Source organism: Prosopis cineraria, unplaced genomic scaffold (assembly GCF_029017545.1).
Source record: "Prosopis cineraria cultivar Desert tree isolate PC_DT_omini unplaced genomic scaffold, ASM2901754v1 PC6, whole genome shotgun sequence".
Classification (NCBI taxonomy): Eukaryota; Viridiplantae; Streptophyta; class Magnoliopsida; order Fabales; family Fabaceae; genus Prosopis; species Prosopis cineraria.
The window spans coordinates 43,159,210-43,178,594 of record NW_026555337.1 but is presented as its reverse complement, the minus strand read 5'-3'; the positions used below and the strand labels follow the sequence as shown (position 1 = coordinate 43,178,594).

Genomic DNA, 19,385 nt, shown 5'->3' with positions numbered 1-19,385 from the left:
AGCGTGGAAATGTTTAGGTGAAGAAGGGGTGAGATGGTTAACTAAGTTATTTAATGTGATTTTACGGTCCAAGAAAATGCCTGATGAGTGGAGGAGAAGTACATTAATTCCTATTTATAAAATAAAGGAGATATTCAGAATTGTACTAACTATAGAGGGATTAAACTCATGAGCCACACAATGAAATTGTGGGAGAAAGTAATTGAGCACAGGTTGAGATTGGAGACAAGTATTTCTGAGAATCAATTTGGTTTTATGCCAGGTAGATCAACTACAGAGGCGATTTATCTACTAAGGGGATTAATGGAAAAGTATCGTTGTAAAGATAAAGATCTACACATGGTTTTTATTGATTTGGAAAAAGCTTATGACCGTATACCAAGAGAAGTGCTTTGGAAAGCGTTGGAAAAAAAGGGAGTACGGATTGCTTATATTAAAGCCATACAAGATATGTATGAGGGGGTAAAAACTAGTATAAGAACGCCTAGTGGTCAAACAAAGGATTTTCCTATAAAGATTGGACTACATCAGGGATCATCTCTGAGTCCTTATTTGTTTAACTTGATTTTAAATGTTTTGACGGAACATATTCAAGAGGAAATCCCGAAATGTATGCTCTTCGCGGATGATATAGTTCTTATAGCAGAGACAAGAGAAGAGGTTAATTGCAAACTTGAGTTATGGAGGAGGACATTGGAGTCGAAAGGTTTTCGTCTGAGTAGAAGTAAGACGGAATATTTATATTGTAAATTTGGTAAAGGACTATTCGAAAATAATTTGGAAGTGAAATTGGGAGATCAAATTATACCTCAAGTGGAAAAGTTTAGATATTTGGGAGCCATTATTCAAAATGATGGCGAAATCAGTGGAGATATTTCACATAGAATTCAAGCTGGGTGGTTTAATTGGAGAAAAGCTAAAGGAGTTATTTGTGACCGTAAGGTGCCTAATAAACTTAAAGGAAAGTTTTATCGTACTGCTATCAGACCAGCAATGTTATATAGTAGTGAATGCTGGGCTCTAACGGGACAGCAAGAGCATAAAGTTGGAGTAGCAGAGATGAGAATGTTACGATGGATGTGCGGACATACACGTAAAGATAAAATTCGAAATGAGCACATACGCGAAAAAGTGAGGGTGGCACCTATTGAGGAAAAAATGGTAGAAAATCGGTTGAGATGGTTTGGGCATGTACAAAGAAGACCAAGGGAGGCACCAGTGAGAAGAGTGGAACATATAACTTTGAGTCCGATTAAGAGAGGTAGAGGAAGGCCTAAGAGAACACTCTTGGAAGTTGTTGAACGTGATCTCTTAATTAATAATATTTCTAAAAGCTTAATAAATGATAGAGCACAATGGCGTCTTGCAATCCATGTAGCCGACCCCACCTAGTGGGATAAAGGCTTGTTGTTGTTGTAGTCCCATAATCAAAGATACATAATTAAAGATACCGCACAGTCCTTTTATCTCCTTCCATTACTTTGTTTCTTTAATAGATAACTGATATATACCCATCAAATTACATTATTCCATATGACTTTGTCTTTTGTTAAGAGTTTAATACTGTCATAATTCCTAGAGAAATGTAGTCATGCCAAAATTCTATGCTGGTGCTTCTGGGATTCATTCATTTTCATGATGTTTGCATTATTTTCTATCATTGTCCCAATTCAATAATTGGATACTTTCATGCCTAACATAATGGTGAAGTTTTCAATTCTAATAATGTCACCACCATTATGGATGGTTTTTATCTTGATGTATTCAATTTGAAGCATAAATGAGCATGTTGAATATGTCTTTGAAGCATTGCCAATGTTTCAACCATTATATATATATATATATATATATATATTTGTGATGATGCAAGAAAGCCAGAGATGCTATTAAAGGCTAGCTACAAAAGGCATTGTAGCAAAAATCGCTAAGCTCAACTTTATTCAGTCGAGCCATGGTGAGCGTGTAAATCTTCATGCGATTCTTGAAACTTGTATTCATCATGCCAGAAGCTTTAGAATGTCGCTTTGTTGAAATGAGAATTTACAATCCTTGTGTTCTGATTTCATGGTGATGTTCTAAATGACTTGTTCATTTGCTGATTTTTTGGCTAGGGGAAGTGTTGATGAACAATAGCATTGGACGTCATGTTCATGATCAAAGATTGAGTGGCACATATCAAAAAAATTTTGAACTTAAGAAGCTTGAAAATTGCTATTCTACATCTTCTGTGAGATCTTCTATAAGTATTTGGAATTAGTTCTGTCACTTCAACACTAGCTAGGGCAAAGAGACTTATTCAAGTTGTATTGGAGATTATGAGATGTTTTTATGTATATTGGTTTTGGTCATTTAGAAAATAGAACTCTACAAGTGGTAGAAGAATTCAAAATTCTTTCAAACATAGATGTAATAGCCTTAAAATATATATATATTAAAAAATTATATTAATATTAATCATAACATTTTTATGTATTTATTTCAAAATTTTTGTAGATGTAAAAAAAAAAATTGTAGCCTAGTGATATAGTGGCAGCAAATCATTTATTAGGTTCTTGTAATTACTCAAAAAAAAATTTAAGTAAAACTAAAATATGTAATAGTACCTTTTTAACAGTATTGTATTTGTTTCGTGGACATATTCAATAAGAAAAAGGGTTGGTTCAATAGAGATTAGATTAGGCAGACACTTATTTAGGTGGTCCTCTTATCAAACTTTCCAGATATTAAAAGTGATTTTTTTAACCTCAAATTCCATTTTTGTCCTTCTGTAATAAAAAGTAATGAATAAATAAGAGGAGGTGAGGAATTTCAGAACACACGCACGCACCACCGCCCATTTCTTTCTTCTCTTCCTTCTGAAATTTCGAACATTCAAGAGCCAGGAAGAATTACCTTCTCTCCCTCCATTTTTCGGCGCTAATCCCAGCTACCGTCGTCGGTATGGTTCTTTGTTGCCGCCGTTGGAGAGTTGTACTAGTTGGGATCTCCCTTCTGTGAGTTCTTCTTCCTCATCTTGGTTCTGTTTTCCCTGGTTAGTATTGCCGTCGATCACTGTTGTGGAGGCTGCGGGTGGTCTGGAACTTCCTCCTTACTCTTTCTTGGTCCGTATATCACTGTAGGTACTGCTCTTGCAGCATAGCTTCTTCTTCCTCTGCTTTTCATTGATTTCTCCTTCCCCTTCATTTTTGGTCGGTGCTGCACATTCATGGCTGGAACTTCCAACTATTCTTTCAGTTAACTTTGTGCGTGTGAATATGTTGTGAAATTTGCCTTCACTGCTGTGCGCGCGCGCGTGTTTAATTAGTGTAGCTTGTGGTTGGTTTCTTTTCTCAGTTTGCTGCCGTGTGAAATGTGAGGAGATGAGAATCTAAATTCTCTTGAGCTAATACTGATTTATTCAAAGAAGAATATGGAACTTAGGGAGCTGAATTATTTATTTATCCATATTAGAGAATTTCGGGAGATGGAACAAATGGGAAGAAATTTAGATTAAGCTTGAAAAATTTATGCATATAAGGTGTTTGACATAATGGCCATTAGAAGCTTTATTTTTTAAAAAAATAAAAATAAAAATAAAAATAGTGATTCTTGTGAGGGATATGTCTAAATTGAGTGTTGTTGCTCTATGAATTTAATTTGAAAATTTCGAAGGTAAATTGAGTATGAAAGTAGGATCAAATTACTTGAATTCTTAAGAAATATATGATTGTTGACAAATAATGTGATGATAGCTTTGAATGCTACAAAGCTCTTTTGAATGAATTGAAAAATTTGTTATGTCAACAAAGAAATGTTCGTGTACATTATGGATTCTAAAGTTTTAAAGTTATAATCGATGTGTGTGTGCGTGTGCGTGTGTTAATGTTGGGAAAAGGTTTTTAGCATTGTTATAAGTATATTAAGTCCCTAATACACTCTATATTTAGGGAGTTGGGAAGAAAGATAAAAATCGATTAATATGGTTAGAGGAGAACCTTGTACTTTGAGAACATTTCAGGTAAGTGGATAGTGTCCAAATTAATTTATCAATTAATTTTTCTTATTAAAAGTTATCTTGTTACATTGATTATTTAAATAATAATTATGTTGATTAGTAGATACTTTGTTAATTAAATTTCTTCTTTTTTAAGTTTTAAGATGGTGGTGAAAAATGATTCATCATAGCATATGAATATTTTACCTTTATGAGATATCCTTTCAGGATTAATAAAATTCCTTTTCATTATCATTGAAAATTTTTGATTATTCAATAAATGCAAGCATGAGCATTGAATATGAAATTTGATCCTGGCAAGTTTTAATGCTTAAAAGTATTCATGCAAGTTTGATTTTGAGAATGAGAATTGTATCTTGAAAGTGATGATTTTCTCGTATGTTTGAAAATGATTTTAAAAAGGGACTTTATACAGAACACTGGTTGCTAACGGCAGTTCCGTTAGCCCTTGGCGCGCCATGGTACACCTAGCTAGCAGGGTGTTTATAGGAGATGCTAGCCCCGTACGATGGCTAACGCATATGGAACGGAGGGATGGTTATTCGTGAGCATCATAGTCACATTTGTTTCGTGTCTTCGGCTGTGTTTGGTTAGTATTACCCTTGTGGACTGTGTGTCCACATCTATTTTCATGGCATAAGCCACATTTGGTTATTTACTCTCGTGGACTGTGTATCCACGTTTGTTAATTATTCTGATAAGTCCCTAGAATCATGAATTCAAATCATTTTATGATTTCATATTCTATTAGTTTTTATTTAGTAATTTGTTTATAAATATTTATTTCATTTATGTACTTTCTTGAAATCAAGTGATATTATCATTTGTTATGATAGTTCGATGATTTGAGATTTTATTTGAAATTTATAAAGTCATTTTAGTATGAAATTTATTAAATTTTTATGAAAATTTTATCTATTTAACTTACATAACTATTTCAAACTTTTTATTTTCTTTATGTTCTATTGTTTATTGTTGGGACGTTATTCACTGAAAAATTATTTTGGTCACAGACACCTTAGCTGACATGGATCTTTTTGCCAATCCTCGAACACTTATAGACAGGTGGAGGGTTGATTGAAATTTTTCTTTTAATGTAATTATAAATTTTTATATATCTCATTTTTATTTTATTTTTGAAAAGTACGATTAAGTGCTCCACATAAGCTATAACTAGGACTTTTATTTTTATATATAGGCTGTCTGTCGGCTAGAAGGAGCCAAGCTCCTTATTTATTTGATATTTTGACTGCATCAATGTACTTAGAAATTTTGAGAGATTTTATTTACAGGAGGGGTTTTGTTGAAATTTTTATGAACATGTTGAAACTTTATTATAATTATTAGTGTCAAAAGTGTTATAATTTCAATATAAATCTGAATTAATTTTAAAAATAGAGTGAATTTATGATTTAAGGCTTACAAGGATGTGCGAAACGGTTCATATCCTGTGCCGATCACTCTCCAAATTTTGGGGCATGAAAATAGATTTTGCCTATTCTAAGTTTTTTTGGGTGTCTTAAAAGATGCACTCTTGAAATCAGGATGTACTAAAAAAATTGTTAAACAACTGTCTCATACGAATCTGATTCCTCATATATATGCTGATATCACTTCATGTGAAATTCTTTTTGATGTCTCATAAATCTAATACCTTTGTACCTTCATGTTAAATTTTTCATGAATTATAACTTGATTAATAAGAGCTATGTGTTGCACACTATCTCTTCTCTTCATTCTAATTGTTAGATTATTTAACTATACCTTAATTTAAAGCATCAATAACTTGGCATTCTAGTTGATGTTAACGGTCCATCAATTTCGATCCTTCTATTTGATGCTTTTTATTTTCTTTCTTTCTTGTTTTTTATTCACTGTTTCATCTTGATGAATTCTGAATTTTTACTGTGAAAGGCCACTCTTGAGTAAAACTCAATCAAATATATAGTTCCTCATGAAATGTAGTCATGCCAAAATTGATAGCTACGCTTCTAGGATTCCCTTGTGTTCATATATGATTGGATCTACTAATTAATGGTGACTTGCTCAACCAAACTCTTAAACTAAAATAAAATATTTCAGGGTGATATTATAAATAAGTAAAATTATTTTTGTGAATAATTTCACAAATATAAAAAGCAATTTAATATAGATGATTGGTCATTTTAAATTTTCTTCCAATAAATGACTTCCTAGATGATGACCAAATAAAAACATTCAATCAAATCCAACCACTCAAAAGTCTAACAGTAATAAAATACAACACTTTAAATATCTATCCTTATAATTACAACCCTTCAATCTCAAAAGTCTAAAGAAAAGATAGAGACAGAGCTGGAGAAGAAACGGAGATTAAGCTGAAGAAGAGACAGAGAGTTAGAGACTAAGTTGGAGAAGACATAAAGATAGCAGAGATAGAGATAGAGCTAGATAAGAGATGGAGATAGAGCTGGAGCCTAGAGAAGAGACGAAGACTGAGCTAGAGAAGAGACGCTGATTAGGTTAGGGCGAGAGAGGAGAGACACAGACGAAAGGCCAAACTGAATGCTATCTGAAAATTTGGATTGCGCTTAGCGTGCTTTGCCTCTAATTTTTCATTTGTTGACTTCAATTTCACTTTTTTTTGTTATCTTATTTCTGATCTCAGTGCTCTGAAAAATCAAAAATGAAAAAAAATCCCCCAAAACGACGTCGTTTTTGGGTTTTGTCTGAAAAAATAATAACCTGGTTAACCTAGTCAACCCACCGGGTTATTCGGGTTATACCGGGTTATATCGGTTCATTCCCTCACCAGTTCAGGAGTAAACCCAGACCAGACAAGGGACCAGGTCACCGGTTTTCGAGTTGACCCAGCCGGTTCGGTCCAGGTTTCAATACCATGGGGTTTGCTGTCCACTAGACCAGCTCCTCCACGGGGTAGGCCTCAAAATTCATGGTATTAAAACCCAAACTGGACCTGACGGGTCAACCCAGAAACCAACGACCCAGTCCCTTGTCCGGTCTGGGTTTACTCCTGAATCGGTGAGAGAATGAACTGATGTAACCCAGTCAACTCGGGTTCAACCCGATATAACCCGAATAACCCGATGGGTTGACTGGGTTATTATTTTTTAGAATAAGCCCCTAAAATGACATCATTTTAGAGGATTTTTTTTTCATTTTTGATTTTCCAGAGCGCTAAGTTCAGAAATAAGATAACAAAAAAAAAGTGAAACTGAAGTCAAAAAATGAAAAATTAGAGACAAAGCACGATAAGTCCAATCCAGATTTCTAGATAGCATTCAATTTGGCCATTCATCTGTGTCTCTCCTCTCTCGCCCTAACCTAATTAGCGTCTTTTCTCTAGCTCAGTCTCCGTCTCTTCTCCAGGCTCCAGCTCTATCTGCATCTCTTCTCTAGCTCTATCTCCGTCTCTACTATCTCCATGTCTTCTCCGGCTTAGTCTCTAACTCTCTGTCTCTTCTCCAACTCAATCTTTGTCTCTTTTCTAGCTCTGTCTCCATCTCTTCTTTAGACTTTTGAGATTGAAGGGTTGTAATTATAAAGATAGATATTTAAAGTGTTGTATTTTATTACTGTTAGACTTTTGAGTGGTTGGATTTGATTGAATATTTTTATAATTAATGTCTTTTTATTTAAATTGTATTATTTTAATCATGATCGATTTGCCACCGGTTTGTTCAACCCTAATTGAACCACTAACCCGTGATTTAGTACCATGATCGATTCAATGATCAATCCGGTTTTACGTACCTTGGCGAAACCACATCTTGCTGAGAGGTGTCGAGTTTGAATCCCAGTAGACTCCAGCAGAAATTTTATATCGATGCTGCCTATTTAAGCTTTCAAATTTACCGATATACCCCTGCCCCCACATGATACTTTTTCCCTCTGCTTCATTTCAATCGGGATTCAGCGGGGAGAGAGGACTTTGAACCCTTCATCTGGAAATTTTGGCCATCTCAACTTTTCTCTCCATCGTCCGACTCGTCGCCAGTAATGTAGCTCGCCGAAAATATTCTCCTTCCCTTCTGTCCTTCGCTCCTTCTCTTTTGTTCGTTTCTCTGTTGTGGTTGTCGGAGCTTCTCTTCTGTCTGAGAGCAAGAGAAATTTATTGCTCAGAAGCTTTGAATCCTTAATCCAGCCACCTCTGTCCTTTGCTATTCAACACGCTGTTAACGAGAACAGGAGTTCCGCTTGCTGCTGCTGTGACGTCCACCCAGAACCACAGCGTTGTGGTGCAAATTGTGCATCCTTCCCCCCTATTCTGTGGTGAATTTCATCTTTTTCTTCCTTGATCTGTGCTTGTTGTAAACCTCCATTGTCAAGCATGGGAAGTGAGCATGACTCTTCTTCTCTGCCGTGTCATAGCTGTTGGAGATGTGAGTCTTCAAGCCCTTACTCTTCGTGATTTTGTTGAGTATGAGTGGGTGATTAAGTAAATAAGATTGCAAACTCTCCTCTTGTGCATGCTGTAATGGTTGTGGCTGTGAAGGCTGTGAAATTCCTTTTGCTTTGTGCTGTTGTATATGCTTGAATATAAAAAGGGAAATTGATTTAAGCTAAAGTTTTAGTATAAAGGACAAAATGATGATGGTATGGATTTGAGTTTTGGTTGAACTTGATCTGATTATTTGATGTTGATAAATTTTTGGGAAGTGAAATTCACATGGAAGATATTAGAATTAGTTTAAAGATTAATGCTCACAAGGTATTTGATGAAATGCTCACTAGAAAAGTTTTGCTTAATTTTGGTATTTTTCTGAAATTTTATTGGCTATTGTGAGAAGCATGTTTTGTATGGGTGTTATTGATCTATAAATTTATTTTGAGGGTTGAAAAGGAAATCTGATTATGAAATTAATATGTAATTATTTGAATTTTGAGAGTGAATGGTTGTTGATTAAATTATTATAGGAAACAATTATTTTCTATAATGAAGGTTGAAGAGAGAATTAGAGGATTTTTGGAAGTGGCATTTGATTGATAATTTAAGGATCAAGTTATTTGTTCTTATGTTAGCTTTTGGGGTGTTGATAAAGTACTTGATGATGAAAGCAATGAAATTGGACACACATGGAGTGGTAACATTGACGCTTAGAAGCTATGAAAATTATGTGTATGTATGTGTATATTGTCGTGGTTAAAGTTGGCTGCTGCAATGAATCGTGAAGCATATAAATTAAGGAGAAAATAAAATATTCTTTCATTTTTGATTGATTACATTTTATGGTGTGTATATACTCTTGATTACAATTTAGTTGTAGGTGTTATAGAAGAGTTGGAAGGACAAGTTAAAGTATAATCAAAGTGTTGAATAAAAAGGTGGACATGCAAAGTATTGAAAGGTCTGAAGAAATTGAGATTTGGTTGATTAAATTATAATGATTTGGAACCCGATTGATTATAGCGTGGCCAATATTGGAAGCTAATTTATTTAATTAGAGTAAGTCCATTAGATTTTTCTTTATATTGAATGAGGTGCTTAGAGGGAGGAAGAGTTGATTGAAGTCCTAAGAAATGAATCCTAGTACTTGAGCACACTATAGGTAAGTGGATAATGTTCCAATCAATTTATATATTTTTGCAAATTTTCTTTTATCAAATATTATTTTCAACAATTTATAGTTATTAATATATGTTTCTCTAGCACTGATTATTGTTGTTAATTAAATTTCTTTAGCTCTTGAAGTTGTCATGATATATACTTATAGGATTGATGAAAATGCTTTTATAAATTTTTATTCAATAAAGACAATCATGGAAATTGGAGAATAAGTTTATGGAACATTAGTTGTGAATTTTCATATTTGAAAGAAATGATGTTTTAAATGGTTCATGCGAGTTTGATATTGAGAAGAGGAAATTTTATTTTGAAAGTGATGATTTTTTTGCATACTTAAAAATGGATTTGAAGGAGATTTTATAAAAAACATTTGTTGCTGACAACAATTTCGTTAACTTTGGTGCACTTTGGTCAATGATTAGCTAGTTTGATTTTCGTGAGCTTTGTTCGTATGTCTGTTATTTATGGGTCTCATACATGCGTCTGTTTCGTGGCATCAATCACGTCTGGTTAGTTACTCTTATAGACTGTGTCCACATCTATTTCGTGGTATCAACCACGTCTGGTTAGTTGTCCTTGTGGATTGTGTGTCCATATTTGTTTTGTGGCTTTGACCACATTTGGTTACTTACCCACAGTCTACTTTTGTGAATTGTTCTGATAATCCTCAGAAATATAAATTTTTAATTAATTGATGATTTCATACTCTAATGGCTTTTAAATTTTAAATGGTATTTATTTACTTAATATATTTGTCTTATTAAGATTAAATGATAAAGTTGCTTTGACATTTAAGACTTAAAAGTTCATGATATTGAAGTTGTGTAGAAATTTTTATTTCTAGTTTACTAATTTTATTTTATTGAATCACTTTTTTTAATTTCCATAACTATTGTACATTATTCATTTTTTTAATATTATGATTGGGTCGTTATTCACTAAAAATTATTATTTTTAATCTCAGATATGTTAGTTGATATTGTACCTTTGGCTGACCATTGAGGGGCTGTAATATTTAGTTGAAGTGAAGAATTGTAGATCAAACTTCTTTTAATGTAAATTTAAATTTATATATTACATTTTGTAAATTCTTATGTCAGGTGTTTCACATAAGTTGTAGTTAGGGTCTTCATTGTTATTATTTCTATTTTGTTATCTGCCAATGCTTTTGTAAAATGGTTGTAGATTTGTTTTTGGGAGGATTTATTGAGAGGGGAGGTTTTACCGAAATGTTTACAAGAAGTCTAAATCTTTTATTTATATAAAAATGTTGAAATGAATTTCAATCCTATTTCAAATAAATTAAAATATCATATTAGAGTTTCTTTGATTGAGGCTTAAGGAATATATATTTGTGTATATATCCTATGCCGGTCACGTTATATTTTCAGGGTGTGACATTGGATATGAAAATCTTAACAATATGATCATCATGAAAAGTTTCATGAATCTGGAACCCTTATACTTGTCTTCATCCTTAAAAACAGGCTCAAGAATTTTATCAGGCAACGGCTTTGCTTTTTCATCATTCCTTCATTGAGTTATCATAACAGCTCATGCATCTCAGCAATATTTTGAATTTCAAAAAAGACATGTTTGCGTGAGTAGTTATGATTCTTTCTCATGCTTCTATTTCAAGTGTGTGATGATCCCATCCTCTCAAGAAATCTTGTCCACAGAACCACATGCTTGAAGCTTCCACAATCTCCAAGCTCATCTTCCCATGTGCTGCTATTCCTAGTTCTGGTCTTCATCTTCTACAGCATTTGATGGTTGAGAATATGGTTCTGGACATATTAATTGGAATCCTTGCTGGTTGTAGGTACTTTATGAGATTGCAATCTGGCATTTTATATAGCATTCCCCTTTTAATATTGTCCCGGAACATTTCAAAGGAAAGGATAATATACTTATGAAGTTATTCAAGATAGTGCTTCATGAAACTAATTGATTCCATTGTTCGATTTGACTCTTTCTTATTAAGACTTAAGAGTTTAATTACTGTTCATTATTCTCCAAGAAATCTAGTGAAGCCAAGATTGATTGCTAGGCTTTTGGATTCATTCATTTTCATTATGTCTTAAATTTGATGTTATAGTCTCAGTCAAGTGGTAAAAACTAGATATTTTGGTGCCTAGCATACTGTATTTTCAATTCTAATAATGCTCAGTATCATTCATGGCTTGATTCTTGATGGTGGAAGGCTTTTATCTTGATATCTTTGGGAGTATAGATGAGCTTGTTGATTTGTCAAAAAAAGTGAAGTAGTGCCAATGTTTGAACCATTTCATATTTTTCTGAATTTGCAGGAAAGCTAGAGATGCTGTCAAAGCTATTAAAACAACAACAAAAAACGAAGGGGAAAAAAAAGGTTTTGTGCAAATCCCAAATAGCTAACTTTAGTTGGTGAAGGGTGAGCATGCAATTCTTCAGCTAATTCTTGATACGGTTTCTATTCCTCAAACAAGAAGCCCCATTATGAAATTTAATAAGACTGGATTTACTATCCTTACCTTTCATTTCTACAGTGTTGTGATGAATAATCCGTTCCTCTAATGAACAATACAAGAGAAGAGATCATGTTCATAGTCATGGAAGAATCATGTTTCCACACTGCAACTGTCAACAAATTTAGTGGTCCATCCTTTCTTGTTGATTCTACTTGCACTGATGTGAAGACATTGGACAGTAGGATGAGGCTGTTTGTTGTTGTTTAGAAATTGGACAAGAGGGCACTCCAAGCAGGACTGAGCTGGCACAGATGGAAATCTGGTTTAGAAAGAGCTTACAGACCAATTTCTTCACATCAGTGTAAGTAGAATCATAGTGCTTTTTAGTTACATTTATCATAAATAGAACACCATAGTGCTTTTTTCTTAATTTTTCCTTGCACTATGACAAGAATATTTAAATACAGAGCCTAATGTTTGATTGTAAAAGTGCGCGCGCGCATGTATTTCTTTTCATTTGTTGGAAATGAAAACAAAAAAGTTTGAAAGTACAATACAAGTCATGTGACTACTTGTATAAATATATGGTAGGAGATGCTGCGATATGATTTGGTTTAAGATTTTGAGAATTAGAACTTTTCTGCCTCAATTGAAAATTTTCAGTCATGCTTGAAAATGAAATTATTATGATCCATCGCTACAGAAAAACTTCCTCTGTGTCTTCATGCACTTTTTCTGTTGGAATGGCGGCAAGTGGAAGTATGTTTCAGAAACATATTAATTGTTATTTTTGCCTACCTTCTTCATCCGCCATTTATTCGCATTTATTTGAAAAAGTGTGAAGTGCTACATTAATAAGAAATGATAAAAAATACAACTTATAATGTGTTAAAAATAAGATAGGATTTGATGATTTGACTGGTGATTCAATATGAATTAGCGGATTGGTAAAAGTCAATCAACTTGGTCTCGACACTTGTATTCATCAAACCAGAATATCGTTTTACTGAAATGATCTGTTCATCATCTGCTAATTTTCTAGCAGTGAGAAGTGTTGATGAACAAAAGCAATGGAGATCATATGTTCGTAATCAACAACAGAGTGTGGCAAACGTGGAAAATCTCTGAACTAGAAGAGCTTGTTAATTGCTGTATGTGCTGCTACATTTTCTATGGGATCTTCTAGAAGTATTTGCAGAGAGACCTATTCAAGGTGTATTGGAGATTATGATACATTTGCGTGTGTGTGTGTGTATTGGTTTTGCTCATATTGAAAATAGAACCACACAAGTTGTAGAAGGATTCAAAATCCTTTCAAATAGAAAATTTTCCTATTCTCATTTTTTGTTCCTTTTTGTACTTTTGGAATAGAGAAATCTGCTACACAACTTTTGTGTCTTGCAACATGCACACACTTGAAATTAGGATGTACTAAGAAAATTGTTAAACAATCCTACTACATGAATCTTATTGATCATATGCTGATACACCTGGTGAAATTTGTTATCATAAACTAATACCTTTAATGTTTCTTGAATTGTGAGTTACTTAATAATAGCTATGTGATGCGCATGGTCTCTCGTCTTCATTATGGTTATAAAAAACTATACTATAATTTAAAGCATTAATAACATGGCTTAATTTTATTTATGATAAGAGTTGCATTTGTTTCTTACTTAGTGGTTCATTTTAATGAATTTGGAATTATCATCACCGTAAAACACCACATTTAAATAAAACTCCATCAAATATATAATTTGATCCTATAATAATAAAAAATAAATTGACAAAATAATCAAGAGAAAGTAAAGTTATATTGATTCCAAATTATTGAAAGTACAGTATGCATGTAACAACAAAGCATTCACATGTATTGACAATGATATATAGATAATGTCAATTACAACCAATAAGAAAGTAACAGAGGTAATAATGTCTTTTGCCCCGCAAACTTTTTCCAATCATATCTCAAGAGGTGATATGATACTTCATAATTATGTATAGGATCCTTTTTTGCTACTAAAAAGCTACAGGGGTCCTTAGGTAATATTTTCCTAAATTTATATTGCTTTCAAAAAGTTGCTTAAGTTTTCAATCATCGATGATCAATTATTTATTTTAGAGAGTTTATATTAGAAACTTAATTAACTTCAACTACATTAAACAACTATCCAGAAGGAGTTGTATATTAAGAATGAGGTTATATTTTTTAAGACACACAACTACATGCAGAAATGAGCTTGTCATATTATATGAGAGAATGAGTTTGAAACAAACATAATTTTAATAAACTCTGACTGGGTATAAGTACATGACTACTTCTCATGGGAATGGTTCATTGTATTCCCTGTCAATCAACGATATATTAATAAAATGATTTGGACTCTGATAAGATTAGAAATATTTGAAATAAGTTGATTTTTTTTTTTGGTTAAACAAGTTGAATTTACAAATTAATTTATGGGAGAATGACATGTGTAAGTTTTGCATCGAATATTGATTTGTAAAAATACATATATGTTATTGTTAAAAGCTAAATCTTCACTTGTTATTTAAGTAGAACCTAATAAAAAAAATACAAGTTTTAGCTTTTAGTAATAACATATACATGTGTTTATAAGATAAAAAAATTTATAGGTCCTTATTGCAAAAAATTTAATCAAGAGGACCTTATATGTCATTCCCTCCTAATTTATTTCAAATCAAAGGGAAATAAGACGAAGGTTCATAGCAGCCAGCTTCCAACTGCCCATGACTGACTGACGGAGGTTACATTAATGGATGATGATGAATGATAAACCTCCAAGTTGATTGACGGACGATACATTTAATATCAGAAGAACTGTTTTCCTTAAATATATGACATATGAGATTCATGATGATGCCCAATGTCATCTTTCTTCAGCCTAATATACAATGAGTTTTCCAGCCAAAAAAAATATACCATGAGTTTTGCAATACAATAATTATTTTTGGTTTTTAAATCCTTAGGTGTAATTTCCTTGAAAAAACAAGGATGCGTTTCTAGCAAGGCATTATCTTTATTTAGTGGAAACTTACCTAATTAACATGATTAAGATTTAAGAATACATGGGGTCTGCATTGGTGCTTATTGCTTGTAGACTCATCTTGGCTTTTCATTTGACTTTGAAACGATTTTTCTCATTTTAAATTAATTTTTAGATATTTCTACTACTATTTTTATTTTAATAAATACAATGATAAAAATACCTAAAAATTAATTTAAATAAATAGAAGAGATCATTTCAAAGTGAAATGAAAAGTTAGGAGGAGTGATGAGCAATGGGTGCTCATCAAAATCACCAAATGGGGATCACAGATAAATGAACCCCTGAATTTGGAGCCAACACAGTTCTCTACGAAACATATTGCCAATGACGACTACAGAATATGTGTATATGTAAGGGGATAAATTAAAAAAAATTAAATTGACTTCAGATTTTCATTTAGCTACATATGTATGTTGATTTAAATTATTAAAATATTTTATACATTAGATTAATTTGAGAGTACAATTGTATTTTGAAATTTAGAGGACTAAAAAAGGAACTAACAGTGTCTATCATACAGTATATAATACATACTAAAAACTAAAAAAGGAACTAACAGTGTCTATCATACAGTATATAATACATACTAAAAAGAGCTCTATTAAACATATGTTAATGCTCAAAGTTATTAGTGCAGAGGTTGCTAAACCTGAGCAAAATTTGCTAGTTTTAAGAAACCAGTCAACCATCGATGATTTTGGTTTTTAATGTGCTAATACAACTAAGCAAAATTTGTTCTGATGTCTCATCAAATATTATAATTTCCTTGAATACATGACTTGTGAACTACGTGATGCACAATGTCTCTTTTCTTTAATCTGATATCAAGAAAAGCTTAACAGGGCAAGAATTAGCATGTGTTTAACTCCTTGTGTGTAATTTCGTTGAAAAAAACCAAGGATGTCTCAATTTTTTTTTTTGGCCAAACCAAGGATGTGTTTCAACACGGCATTATCTTCAATTGTGTGGGGGGACTCCCATTAGCATTAATAATGACTTGACATGATTAAGAATCAAGGGGCCTACATTATATATTCTATTCCAATTTCCAACCCTCTCCTTTCCTTCAATTTTTCTCCTCACACTATAAAAAAATTGTGCTTTAGAGGTATTTCATTTGAGGCGTTTTATTGAAACGCCACAAAAACGCACTCTAAGGTGTTTTTAATTTGATTTTTTTCTAAATGCCACCATAGGGGACGTTTCTTGGAAAAATCGCCTTCTCTAGAGCCATTTTCATACAAACACCCCTAAGAGGGCGTTTATAAGAGATGTCCCCGAAGGGGGCATTTGTACAGAAATGCCTCCTTGCGATAGGTGGGATGTTTCCTATAAAATACTCCATAAGGAGGCGTTTCTAGGACATAAACACCTCCATGTTTTACTAGAAAAAATGCCACTTGTAGAGGTATTTTTGTTGTGGAAAACGCCTCCTAATCAACTTATAAATGGCAGGCAAATGAAATTTTTCATTTGCCCATCTAAACCTTCCGCCTAAGTATGTCTTCTTCCTTAAATTTTTTTTGATTTTTTTTGGTTAAATTTTTATTTATGATGTGTTTTTTAATTTTTTTTGGTGTTAAATAATTACAAATTATTGACATATCTTACTCAAAATGTATGTGAAAAAAGCTTGTGAGTCTAGGTTAGTAAAATTTTTATGATTAAATTTAAATTTTTTATAGTTATTTATTTTAGTATTTTCCATGTAGTTATTTTTTGTGTTATTTATGTTCCATGTAGTTATTTTTTTTATGTTGCATGTATATTTTTTAATTTTTATGATATTCATTTTTTTTAATTTTAAGTGATTTTGGTTAAATGTAATATTAAATTAAATTTAGGTAAAATTTAAGGTGTAAATTGAGGAATGAAGATAATTTCATCGTTCCAAATCTCTATTCATGTTGTCTCTATTATTCATCTCTCATCTCATTTATGACCTATTGAGGAATGAAGATAATTTCATGGTTCCAGATCTCCTATTTTTTCTTTTATTTCAAATTTTAGGTCATCTTTTTTCTATTTTTAATATTTTTTTACACCATCAAATATAGAATTGTTAATTATGTCTAGCCTTTGAAAGGCCAAGGCCTAAACAAACTGGCCTTGTTAAATTCAATTACACATTAAAATTTCATTTTGGCCAGCCCTGTAATAACTCAAGAATTAAAAAAAAAAGAAAAGAAGAAAGAAAGAAAATAGGAATAAATATATAAGTTGGTGTTTTAATTGTAGTTATATTAATTTTTAGATAAATAAAGCAAGAAAAAAGAGCTGGTGTAGTGGCATTTGAATAAGTATTGTTCTATCAAGTCTCAAGTTTGAATCTGGTTGAGACTAAAAAGATATTTTTTTTTATTTTGTTTTTTCCTTAAAATTATGAAATTGCCCTCCTCATCATCTGATAAAAATCTTCGTCCTCCTCATTACTTTTTCCTCCAGAAAACTCGCGAGAGAGACAAAGAGAGAGAAAGGAATGCTCTGACCCGATTAAGCCACCATTCTTCTTCTGCACCTTCGTCTCTGTCTTTTTCGCCTGTGACTGTTGCCGGCACGTTCGTGCTCATGGTCAGTCATTGAATGACAAATTCATGAGGAACCATGTTCGAAGATGGATCAGCTGAGAAAGAGAGAGCTTGGATCTTCCCATCTTTGTTCTCCTCTGCTTTCTTCCTCCTTTTGCTGTCATCGCCGGTGACATGGGTGCTGCTGCTCCGTCCGCCTCTGATCAATTAGCTTGTGGCTTTTGTTTTTCCTTCCTCTATTCTAGATCGGTGAGGATCCTTCTTCACTGTCGGTGTAGCTGTACGGGCAATATAAAATCTCTTCCGTCCTCTTGCTTGTTCTGTCAATACTAGTATGCTTATCTGCTCTTCGTTCATGATGATCGTTCCCCTTTTTCTTCACTGTTCAGGCATGCCATTGTTTTCTTCTTTCTCGGTTCATTCGCCATGAGTCAATTAAGGTGGAAGCCTTGACCTTTTCTACTATTCTCTAAATAATTTGTGCTGTGGGAGTTGATTTGTGGCTATGGGAGTTTCATTTTATTGACTGTCATTTTCCCCTGCAACTATTGCCTTCTTTTCTCCCTGTGTATGCCAATGTTAATGGAGGTAAAGAAGTCTTGAGCCACTTATTTCTCATAGTTTATGTGTGTGAATGACTGAATAGATGATTGAAGTTGCAATTTTTCCCTTTTGGTGGCTGCTACGTGATTATGTGAGAATGATAGAAGTTAAATTGAAGCTGAAATTATGCTTCTATGTTGCCATGTGAAACGTGAAAGATGATTCTTTAATTTTCTTAAATTAAGATTGATTTATTCAATGAAGAAATTGGACTTAGGAAGTTGATTGATTTATTTATTTATATATTAGAGTTTTGGGAAATAGAATCTAGGAGCAAGAAGTGGTTGACCTTAAAAAAAAAAAATTAGTGTATGCAAGGTGTTTGACACAATGCTTGTTAGAAGAAATTTTATTTGATTTCTATACAATTTTTAAATTTTATTTATTCCTGTGAGTGATATGTCCAGATTGAATGCTATCGCTCTATGAGCTTAATTGAAGTCCAAAGGAAACTTGAGTATGGAATTAGTATCAAACTATTTGAATTCTTGGGAAATAGATGGTATTATGACGAAGTATTGAGTTATGGTTCTGAGGGACTTTATGTGTAAGGTTTTGCTCCTAAAATTCCAAATTTACTTTAGTTAAATTTCGATGGTAGTAATATTGGGAGGAAATAATTGACATTATGGGAAGTTTATTTAAAAAAATTTTAATTTAATTCATAGGATATTTAAAGGAGGAGAATTTAGCTGGCATTAAAAGATGAATTCTTGAATTCTGGAAATTTCAGGTAAGTGGATACAGTCCCAACTGATTATCTAATAAAATTTTCTGTTACTAAAATATTACAATTTTATGTAAATCATTTTATAACAACAATGTGAATATCGAATAATTTGTTTGTTAAACTTCTTTATTTTATGAAATTGCCTTTATCACTTTTGAAATGTTAATTGTTCAATAAATACAAGTTTAGATTTTACTTATGGGATTTCATTTTAGAAATTATTGAATTGCTATAGAAAAATGATTCATGCGAGTTTGATATTGAAAATGAAAATTTATTTTGAAAGTGATGATTTTCTCGCATGTTTGAAAATGAATTTGAAAGGGACCTTATATAGAACACTGGTTGCTAACGGCAGTTCTGTTAGCCGTTGGCGCACCATGGTACACCTAGCTAGCAGGGTGTTTATAGGAGGTGCTAGCCTCGTGCGATGGCCAACGCAC

General features: G+C 32.7%; 1 protein-coding gene and 1 long non-coding RNA gene across 8 annotated transcripts; both read left to right on the top strand.

Moving 5' to 3' along the window:
* Positions 1 to 2,838: 2,838 nt before the first annotated feature.
* LOC129313085 (uncharacterized) lies at positions 2,839 to 13,497 on the top strand. Of its 7 annotated transcripts, none has more exons than XR_008593854.1 (4): positions 2,839 to 3,119; positions 11,240 to 11,382; positions 11,870 to 11,973; positions 12,089 to 12,628. XR_008593854.1 is itself a non-coding variant. In XM_054955959.1 (4 exons), the coding sequence occupies exons 2-4, from the start codon at positions 4,503 to 4,505 to the stop codon at positions 11,955 to 11,957; spliced, it is 312 nt and encodes a 103-aa protein (XP_054811934.1). In that variant the 5' UTR covers positions 2,839 to 3,119; positions 4,397 to 4,502; the 3' UTR covers positions 11,958 to 12,628. The 7 variants fall into 7 exon arrangements, 1 of the variants encoding a protein (XP_054811934.1); XM_054955959.1 differs by adding an exon at positions 4,397 to 4,583 and having other exon boundaries at positions 11,870 to 12,628; XR_008593853.1 differs by lacking the exon at positions 2,839 to 3,119 and adding an exon at positions 13,056 to 13,494 and having other exon boundaries at positions 10,516 to 11,382; positions 12,089 to 12,371.
* Positions 13,498 to 17,539: 4,042 nt separating this feature from the next.
* On the top strand, positions 17,540 to 18,154 carry LOC129312652 (uncharacterized). The gene is made up of 2 exons (XR_008593644.1): positions 17,540 to 17,858; positions 17,999 to 18,154. It is a non-coding gene; the product is annotated as an uncharacterized LOC129312652 (long non-coding RNA).
* Positions 18,155 to 19,385: the final 1,231 nt, after the last annotated feature.